Here is a 10,712-nt window from a genome sequence, read left to right as displayed (position 1 = left end):
CTCCAGTCCCCGCGGGAAGGGGAGGCACCGCCCACTCGGCCTGCCGCTGCCGCGCCGAGCCGAGAGCTGCGCCGGGACGCCACCCTGTGGCTCTTCTGGGAACTGCACAGCCTGGCCCCCCAGGAAAGCCCTTCCTTCCCGAGAGGTCACAAGCGATAAAGATACTCACGCTCTTAATTCTCCCATCAGTCTTAGGATCTCCTATCATCCGTCCTCCTTTACAGACGGGGAAACTGAGGCCCAAGTCGCATAAACATAAAGGGGACAGTGCAGGTTGGATTTGACCCCACGAAGCCTGGCTGCAAGGCCTTGGTTTTAATCCCTTCCATCTGGCCTGGGTCCCCAGGATTGACACCATCTTTGTGCACACTGGAGTCTCCCCAGGCGGCCCAGGACAGGCTTCGGGGTCCCACCCCAGCGGCTGATCCAGCTGGCCCAAGCGACTCATCGACGCAGCCAAGCCCGAGAACCATGTGCTCCAGAAGAAAGTGGCTCTGGAAGGTCAGGACAGGTGCACTGACCCACAGACGGTGACAGCAGAGCAGCGCGGGGCAGGACGCAGGCTCTGCTCTTCCCACTCACCTCAGGCCTCCAGCCCCGGGAGGCAAGCCCAGGCCTTCAGCAACAGGGTTTGCTGAGATGGTGGAAGGCCAGAGTGCAAGGGGCTACAGGTTTGAGTCTTGACTCCACTATGGCCTGGCTGTGTGCTGTGGCCTTAACTTTCTCATCTGTGAAATGGGTCATACTCAGGAGGACTTGAAGAAATAACGATGTGAAGACTCAGGTTCAGCAATGGATAGATATCTGCTAAGTCAGAGCATGGTAAAGGCAATTTGAAGTTTCCAGTGGGAGCCGACCCCTCCAGGCAATGCCAGGTCATGCCCCTGGAGTGCTGAGGCTTGGTAGCCTGTGGACCTCTTAGACATACACTGAAGGAAGTTCTGTCCTGTGGGGCCAAGCTGAGCCATGGCAGGATGTAGGGCATGGAGCAGGGGGTGCTGGTGGAGAACTGGGGGTTGGCGTGGGGTGGCTGGCTTGGGGACCTAGTGGGGTGTGCCTAGGGTACATGTGGGCCATAAAGTTTGTGGGATGGGGGCAGCTGTGGGGCTCTTGGAGGGCTGCAGGGGGACTGGTGAACCTCAGAGACAGGCTGTAGAGGATGGGGCCTAGGGGTCCCAGCACGACAGGTCCCTGGGAGCACAGCAAGGCTGAGGGCTCAGAACAGTGGCATTTGGGTGGCCGTGGGAAGGGGCATTTTTGAACTGAGGAGAGATAAGCAAGGGCTGGGTTTGGCCAGGCGCTGGAGGCAGAGCCCAGGCACACTGTTCTCAAACCACAGGAGGGTCTGGGGCCCCCCAGACAGGGAACTGGGTGGGAGTGTAGCTTGAGAAGCGCCTCGCTCAGTGCTCAGTGTGGCCGGAGGGCTGGGGGAGTGGGAGCACTCCGTCTGCAGGCCGTCTGCAGCTACAGAGGGTCCTGGAGGCCAGAGCCTTGGCCGAGAGGCCAGGCAGACTACTGGTACCAGTCCCATGACCCACCTGGGCCAGAGGCCTAGCTCTACTCTGGTATAATATACCCACGTGTACTGGCATGTCACTTCTTCCCCTGACCCTCAGTTTCCTCTTCCGCAAAATGGGAAGATCGCCTCAGTTCAAGACTGCACAAGCATTGAGTTACCGATGTAAAGCAAGGGCCAGCTCAAATCTACGCCCTCCCTGGTGCGGAGAGGGGCCCTCTCCAGGGCAGGTACCCCAGGCAGTGGGCTCGGGCGCTTGGTTTTCTCTGCAAGGAAACATGCCCCCATGTGCTGAAGGAGAAACTCAGGGGGTCCTTTTCCTTGGATGGGCCCAGAGGATGTGGCTGGTCCAGTATTTACTGCCCCTTGGCCACCTCTAGGCCCTGGGGAGAAATGAACGACGTCTTCACCCACCCACCTCCCCCACTGTGGGAGTCCTAGTCTCGCCTCCTCCAAGCCGGTCCGGAGGGGAAGCGCTGTGCCAGAAGGTGTGGAGGAAGGTAGCAGGTGCAAGGCCAGGCATTCAGGTGCCCTGGTCCACCAAGCTGTCCCCAGGAGAGGTCCTGGGGGCTCTAGCCTGTGTGAGGCCCTCTGGGGTATCAGCACCTTGTTGGGAGTCACCTAGACCTCACAGGCCCCAGGGCCCTGGACCCTGTCACTCCAAGTTCTCAAAACCCTGCCTGTAATACCAACCTCACACCACACCCAGAAACATGGTCTTGCCTCCAATAAAGGGAATAGGTTTCTCCTGACACAGAAACCCCCTGGGCAGTCTTCTCCCAAGATGTCTGGGATTAGCTGCGGGGTTAGCTTCCAGGCTGCGTGAGCCCTCGGACTGGCCTCTACACCGCTCTCATTTGCCAGATGAGCAACTGAGGCCAGAGCGCTCTGGCTGGGTTTTGTCATTCATTCATGCAGTCAACACATATTTATTGAGCATTGACTCTGGGTCAGGCCCGGGGGCAGGCTCAGAGACGAATCATACACAGACCTTGCCCATGAGGCACTCACAGCCTGGCAGGGCGGCCAGTCACATCAAAGGACACTCACAATACAGTGTGGTCAGTGTGGTGTTAGAGGTAGCACAGGTGACCAAGGGAGCACAGAGTAGGAGGGGCCCCTGGCCCGGCCGGGGGGTGGCAGGGAGGGCTTCCTGGAGGAGGTGACACCTGAAGAGGGTTTTAGGAAGTGAGCAAGAGTTAGGGTGTGTGGCAGGGTGAGTGGCCTATGCAAAGAGGTTTGGGGTAGGAGATGGCACATCTGGGCAGCAGCTGGGAATTAGGCGGGGGCCAGTCCAGGAGGGGCGTGGAGTTAGCAGTGGACAGGGAGCTCTGGGGGGGTTGTGAAGCAGGTCGTGGTTGGCAGGGGGCCCACTGGGAGCCAGCGTGGAGGGTGCCCCTGAGGAAGGGGGCAGGGGAGCAGGGTGGGTGGCCATGGGGCTGCAGAGGAGCGTGGGTGTGGCGCCCTTGCCCGATGAGTCCCATCCACCCCAGGCCCACTCAGCAGGGTGGTGGGGGTGCGGGCTGCCAGCCCCGGGGCCGCAGAGTGCACAGCACGGGGTCCAGCGGCTTGAGCGTGGCCTGCTCCTGCAGCCCGTAGCGCTGCCCGGGCACCAGCCGGAACTCGAGCCTCTGCAGCAGCTTGGCCATGACCACCTTCACCTCCATCTGTGTGCGGAAGTGAGGGCGGGCAGGAGGCCCGGGGCATGAGCGCGCAGCAGAGCCTGCAGCCGGCTGGCCCAGCCCCCCGACCCCCAGCCCAAGGGTCCCAGAGCAGGGCTCGGAAATGCCTCCTGGCCTGGGATGAGACACCAGCCCTGAAGTCAGCTCCCAGCAGAAACCCCAGCCCTGGACTCGTACCTGAGCAAACTGCTGTCCGATGCAGGAGCGCGGTCCCAGAGAGAAGGGGAAGTAGGTGAACCTCGGCCTGCAGGGAGACAGCAGTCAGGAGGTGGCCGCCCAGTCGCAGCCCCACCCCAGCGGTGACAAACCCATCCCCCACTGATGAACGGCTCTGCCCCGCGGCCGGGCTGTGCATGCGCTGAAAACACCAACAGCTGGTCTGTGGGGCTCCTCGTCAGCATTTCTCATTCTAGCCTCCTCTGGAGCCTTCCAGAAAGAGTCGTTATTATCCCCAGTTCACCGAAGGAGCAACTAAAGAGCTTGTAATCCGATGGCACTTCTATGTTCGACCAGTCACATGTGCAGTTCTGGGCAGGGTCTGGGTCTGGACGCAGGTGGCCTGTCCCTGGACCCTGGCCAACCCCCCCAAGCCCCAACTGTACTTTCAGGCATTCACCCCCATAGCGAGCTGCAGAGGGAGCCAACAGGATTCCCATTTCTCAGATAGGACCATCAAGGCAGGGGGAGGTACAGTCCCCTGGCGCCAATCACAGGGTTTCCCAGTACAGGGGATGGGTTATGAGCATGGATTTTGAAACCAGTCTGAGCTGGCCTCAAACCGCAGCTCTGCGGCTCCTGGCTGTGTGCCCTTGTTCAAGTTACCTAACCTCTCTGTGCTGTGATTTCCTCTCCATGAAAGGGGGCAGAGCAGGGAATCACGACTCCCTCACAGTGACCTGAGAGGCTATGTGGGCTCAGGGGTCATTGGCAGTTCAGACCCGAGGTCCCTGGGCCACTCTTCTCGCACATGCACAGCTTGAAGAAAGACTTACTTGGGTGCTTTGGGGCTGAAGCGATCAGGGTTGAAAGTCAGTGGGTCCTCAAAGTACGTGTCCATCCGCCCCATGACATAGGTGCTAAACTGAGGGGAGAGGATCCAGCTGTCTCTGGTTCCAAACATGAGCACCCTCACACCTCCCTGACTCCTGGTCCCTCCCGCCGGGGCCACCCGCTGGAGGGACCAGGAGCACGGAAGGTCCCCCTCCCTCTACTCCACCCACACATGTGGGCCAGTGTGGGACTCCACCAGCATCTGGAAAGTGCCTCAGATGAAGGGAGGGGGCAGCCCAGGGTACCAACAAGGGCCAGCTGGCTACAGCATCATCCCATGCTTGGCCCCGTGCTGTGGTGGGACCACAACTAGCCCTGTTTTACAGATGAGAAAACTGAGGCTCAGAGAGAAAAGTTCCTGACTTGCCTGAAGTCACCTGGCCAAACTGAGATCAAACTCAGGTCTGCTTCGAGAGCATCTTTATCAAGATCTCTGAGAGCCGTTATTCAGCACAAGGTTTGCATCTGGGGCTCAGGGGTTGGGGGGTTGGGGAGGGGAGTGAGGCAGAGAACCTGCAGGTCCCCACCACGCTTTCAGTTGTCTCCCTACTGGGGTTAATGTTCCGTGCCCCCAAACTCCATGGGCCATATGTGCCCCCCATAACTTGGGCCCTGGGTCCCGACCTCTGCCTCATTACTCCTGCACAAAAGCACTGCTTGAGCCCAGTCTGTCCCCTGGTTCTCTGTGTTGAGAGTCCAAGGCAGGCAGGGTGAAGGAAGGGCCTGGACGAAGCTCTGAAAAGTGAGGGGGAGCATGAGGTGGAGAGGGGGGTCTGAGATCAGCAAAGAGTACCTACTGTGTGCTAGGGTTTTGTGCCAGACACGTGACACACGTCATTCTTTGACTCTTCTCAGTAAATTATGACTCAGGCATCATCATCCCCATCTTACAAGGAGGGCACTGAGGCCCAGAGATGACTCAGCCTGCCACAGAGGGGCTGATTGGAGCTGGGGTCTGCCACTCAAGGCCCTCACATCTGTACCCCTTCCCAGCCAGATGTAAGGGGATTCTAAACCACCTCCTGGGTCACAGGCACGTGGTACTGGTGCAGGGTTGTGCAGAAAAAAAGAGGGGGCAGATAAACAGAATAAAGAACACATATCGGGAAGCCCTCATACATGCTGGAGAGGGCATAGCAGAGTCCTGGGAAGTCCGGGTGAGGGGGAAAAGGGGAGGGGGCTGCCTAATGGATAGAACCAGAGGCATGTCGCTTTCCTTCATAAATAAAATCAGATCATGTGCTGGGTTGAACTGTGTCCCCCCAAAAATCTCATGTTAAAGTCTTAACCTCAGAATGTGACAGATAGTCTCCTTAAAGAGATACTCAAGTTAAAATGAGGTCATTAGGGTGGACCCTACTCCTGTCTGGCTCGTGTCCTTAGAAGAAGAGATTAGGACAGACACACAGAAGAGGTCTTGGGAGGACCCTGTGGGAAGATGGCATCTGCAAGCCAAGGAGAGAGGATTCAGGAGAAACCAATCCTGCCTTGAACTTGGACCCCCAGCCTCCAGAATTGTGAGAAAGGACATTTCCACCGCTAAGTGCCCATCTGTGGTGCTTTGTTCCGGCAGCCCCAGGAGATGAAACCAGATCCCTACCTCACACCATACACAAAATCAACTCCAGGTAGATAGGAACTTAACTTGCAAAAGAAAAATGTGAAATTGTTAGAAGACAATCTAAGCGACAATGCTGACCTCAGGATGGGGGCTCGGGGGGGGGGTTCCCTAAGACAAAACAAGAGAAGGGACCACTACAAAGCGAAGAACTTCAAATCATTGAAAACGCTTTAGCAAAGAGAAGCCACAAAGCTAAAGATGAAATTTGGAAAATACATACCTGACAAAGGATTAACATAAGAATTTTTAAAGAGAGCTCTGTACAGGGATGAGACAACCCAGAAGAAGAAAAGGAGCACAGGGCTGCAAGCCTCACAGTAAGGAGCCAGGAAAGTGCAAATCAAGACCACAGGGAAATCCTTGTACTTATTCCCTTGGCAGGAAAAAAAAAAAAAAGGCAGCTGGACCATACTAGGTGCTGGGGAGGATAAGGAACCACATCTGTGGGCATCTGGATTGGCCCAGGTGCTCTGGAAAACACTTTGGCGCTAGTTTACCAAGCTGACCATTTAGATATCCCACACCCCAGCCCTCCCCTCCCTGTCTGCCCCGTCCACTGGTCACGCTGGCAGGAATGGTCACCAGCAGTGCTCAGGAGAGCAGGATGCCCGCTGACCCAGAACCAAGAATGGGGTGCTGGTCTACACACAGCAGAATATGATACAGCAGGGAACTGAGGGCCCACAGTCACAAAGCAATCCTGGGAGATACTACCGTGTGGGCACACACACACACACACACACAACACACACATGTGTATGCATGCGCACGAAAAGGTGAGGCAATGGCAAAATTCAGAACAGTGATTGTTTCTGGAGGGCAGCTGGACAGTGACACATTTCTAGTTTGGGGGTAGGTTTCTGGGAGGTCACTGTGCATGAAGGGATGCCCGATGAGGGAATAAAAGAATGCATGTGTAAACAAAGAAACAAGTAGGGGCGCCTGGGTGGCTCAGTCAGTTGAGCATCTGAATCTTGATTTTGGCTCAGGTCATGATCTCAGGGTTGTGAGATCGAGGCCTGCCTGGGCTCTGTGCTCAGCATGGAGACTGCTTAAGATTCTTCTCTCCCAGGCAAGATGGTGGAGGAGTAGCGGACTGAAATGACATCATGTCACAGGAGTTTGGCTAGATAGTCATCAAACCATTCTGAACACCTACAAACTCAACAGGAGATTGAAGAGAAGAGCAGCGATTCTAGGAACAGAAAGTCAACCCATTCTGAAAGGTAGGACATGCAGAGAAGTGAATCCAAAGCGAGGGGAAGATAGACCGCAGTGGGAGGGGCTGGCTCCCAGCCAGCAGCGGAGCAACAGAGCACAAAATCAGAACTTTTAGAAGTCTGCTCCACCGAGGGACATCGCTCCAGAGGCTAGGCGGGGGTGGAGCCCTCGCAGGGAGTGTGCTCTTCAAGTCCTGCGGGGTCATAGAAGGATCGGAGGTGTCTGAGCATAGCAGAGCTCCCAGGTAGCGGAGCAGGGAAGCCGACTACAGAGACGGAGCCGAGGAGTGAGCTCTCAGCTCAGGGTTGCCTTAAACCATGATCCACAGCACAGTCGGGCCACTGCTCTTTGAGCTGGGACCCCACAAGTGGCACATCTGGGAGACTCACCTTCCTCCTCTGGAGGCAGAAAACTGCTGGGTTTGGAGACTCCAAATGGGGTTGTGTGCCAGAGACCAAAATGTTTGGTCTCAGGCCGGGTGAGCCCAGAGCACGGCCGGAGATCAGGGAGACAAGAGTGGTTGACCCCTTTCCTCTGAGGGTGCACTGAGGAGTGGAGGCCCCAGCTCTTGGCTCCTCCAGCCCGAGAATGGGAGGCCTCAATCTTCATTCCTGTCCTCTAGAGCTCTATGGAAAGCTTTCAGGGAACAAAACTCCCAAGAGTGAACCTTGGGAGCTTTTGGGTTCGCTCTTGGGTTTACTTAGCCTGGCCCCTGGCAAGGGTGGTGCGATTCTGCCTTGGGCAAAGACATTTGAGAATCACTGCAATCCAGAAGATTAGCAAGAATATCCAGCCAAGATCAAGGTCATAGATCTGCGAGAACTGTGGAACTCCACAGTTCAGGGAAAGCAGTGCATAGAATTCATGGCTTTTCCCCCCATGATCCTTTAGTCTTTCAAAGTTAAATTAAATTTTTTTAATTTCGTTTTTTTCTTATTCTGATTTTTTTTAACTTTTCCTCTTTCCTCTTTTAATGTTTTTTAACTAGTTTATCTTAACAATACCTTTCTAAAAAATATTTTTAAGCCTTCATTATTATAGTCATATTTTATCCTTCATTGTATTTAACCTTATTTTTGTATACATATAGGGTTATTTTTTCCTAAAAAATTTTGGGATACAATTTCTTCTAAAAGATCAAAATATACTCTAAATCTAGCACATGGCTTTATTCTAGTCTCCAGCTTGAGCACATTCTCTCCCCCTTTTTTTATCTTCTTTCTTTCTCCAACCAACTTATCTTATCAATTCCTTTTTTAGAATTTTTTTAAAATTTTCATCTTTACAGTCATATTCCATCCCTTCATTGTGTTTACCCTTATTTTCGTATATATATAACTTTTCCTTTCTTTAAAAATTTTGGGAGGTAGTTTCTTCTAAGAGATCAAAATACACCCAAAATCAAGTGGGTGGCTCTGTTCTATTCACCAGTCTAATATATATATATATTTTTTAAATTTCTTTATACCCCCCCTTTCTTCTCCTCCCAGTTTGGGGTCTTCTCTGATTTGGTTAGTGTACATTTTTCTGGGGTCTTTTCCACCCTTTTAGTATTTTATTCTCTCATTCATATATTCTTATCTGGATAAAATGAAAAGGCAGAAAAACTCACCACAAAACAAACAAACAAACAAAAAACCAGAGGCAGTACCGAAGGCTAGAGATCTAATCAATACAGACATTGGTAATATGTCAGATCTAGAGTGCAAAATGATGATTCTCAAGGTGCTAGCTGGGCTCGAAAAAGGCATGGAGGATATTAGAGAAACCCTGTCTGGAGAAATAAAATCTCTTTCTGGAGAAATAAAAGAACTAAAATCTAACCAAGCTGAAATCAAAAAAGGAATTAATGAGGTGCAATAAAAAATGGAGGCTCTTACTGCTAGGATAAATGACGCAGAAGAGAGAATTAGTGATATAGAAGACCAAATGATGGGGAATAAAGAAGCTGAGCAAAAGAGAGACAACCAACTACTGGGCCAGAAAGGAGAATTCTAGAGATAAGTGATACCATAAGACGAAACAATGTTAGAATAATTGGGATTCCAGAAGAAGAAGAAAGAGAGAGAGGGGTAGAAAGTATATTGGAGCAAATTATAATAGAGAATTTCCCTAATATGGCAAAGGGAACAAGCATCAAAATCCAGGAGGCACAGAGAAACCCCCTCAAAATCAATAAAAATAGGTCCACACACCATCATCTAATAGTAAAACTTACTGGTCTTAGTGACAAAGAGAAAATCCTGGAAGCAGCTCAGGACAAGACGTCTGTAACATACAATGGTAGAAATATTAGATTGGCAGCGGACTTATCCACAGAGACCTCGCAGGCTTCAAGGACTGACACGATATATTCAGAGCACTAAATGAGAAAAATATGCAGCCAAGAATACTATATACAGCTAGGCTATCATTGAAAATAGGAGAGGGGCGCCTGGATGGCTCAGTGGGTTAAGCCGCTGCCTTCGGCTCAGGTCATGATCCCAGGTCCTGGGTTCAAGCCCCGCATCGGGCTTTCTGCTCAGCAGGGAGCCTGCTTCCTCCTCTCTCTGCCTGCCTCTCTGCCTGCTTGTGATTTCTCTCTGTCAAATAAATAAATAAAAAAAAAAAAGAAAGAAAATAGGAGAGATAAAAAGCTTCCAGGACAAACAAAAATTAAAAGAATTTGGAAAACCAAACCAGCCCTACAGGAATCATTGAAAGGGGTCCTCTAAGCAAAGAAAGAGCCTTAAAGAAGAAGACCAGAAAGGAACAGAGACAATATACAGTAACAGTCACCTTACAGGCAATACAATGGCACTGAATTCATATCTTTCAATAGTTACCCCAAATGTAAATGGGTTAAATGCCCCAATCAAAAGTCATAGGGTATCAGAATGGATTAAAAAAAAAACCATCAGTGTGCTGTCTACAAGAAACTCATTTTAGACCCAAAGACACCTCCAGATTTAAAGTGAGGAGGCAGGAAACAATTTACCATGCTAATGTACATCCAAAGAAAGCTGGGGTGGCTATCCTTACATCAGATAAATTAGATTTTAAGCCAAAGACTATAATAAGAGATGAGGAAGGACACTATATCGTACTCAAAGGGTCTGTCCAACAAGAAGCTCTAACAATCTTAAATATCTATGCCTCTAACATGGGAGCAACCAACTATATAAACCAATTAATAACAAAATCAAAGAAACACATTGACAATAATACAATAATAGTAGGGAACTTTAATGCCCCCCCCCTCACTGAAATGGACACATCATCCAAGCAAAAGATCAACAAGGAAACAAAGGCCTTAAATGACACACTGGACCAGATGGACATCACAGATATATTCAGAACATTTCATCCCAAAGCAACAGAATACACATTCTTCTCTAGTGCACATGGAACATTCTCCAGAATAGATCACATCCTGGGTCACAAATCAGGTCTCAACCAGTACCAAAAGATTGGGATCATTCCCTGCATATTTTCAGACCACAATGCTCTGAAGCTAGAACTCAAACATAAGAGGAAAGTTGGAAAGAACTCAAATACATGGAGGCTAAAGAGCATCCTAATAAGAATGAATGGGTCAACCAGGAAATTAAAGAAGAATTGAAAATTCATGGAAACAAATGAT

The 10,712-nt window shown here is 51.4% G+C and overlaps 1 protein-coding gene across 1 annotated transcript in view; it reads right to left on the bottom strand.

Annotated features, from left to right (window-relative positions):
* Positions 1–2,435: 2,435 nt before the first annotated feature.
* LOC111148659 (cholesterol 24-hydroxylase) overlaps positions 2,436–10,712 on the bottom strand; it is a 32,331-nt gene continuing 24,054 nt past the window's right edge. Inside the window, exons 13-15 of the mRNA XM_022505423.1 lie at positions 4,191–4,279; positions 3,376–3,442; positions 2,436–3,183 (exon numbers count right to left, since the gene is read on the bottom strand). Coding sequence (XP_022361131.1) covers positions 3,016–3,183; positions 3,376–3,442; positions 4,191–4,279 — 324 coding nt within the window. The 3' untranslated portion in view covers positions 2,436–3,015. The remainder of the gene's footprint in view (positions 3,184–3,375; positions 3,443–4,190; positions 4,280–10,712) is intronic.

The sequence above is a fragment of the Enhydra lutris genome, unplaced genomic scaffold (assembly GCF_002288905.1).
Source record: "Enhydra lutris kenyoni isolate GAN:26980312 unplaced genomic scaffold, ASM228890v2 scaffoldscaffold20, whole genome shotgun sequence".
Taxonomy (NCBI): Eukaryota; Metazoa; Chordata; class Mammalia; order Carnivora; family Mustelidae; genus Enhydra; species Enhydra lutris.
Note: the sequence above shows the minus strand (reverse complement) of the source record. Positions and strands in the feature narration are given on the sequence as shown.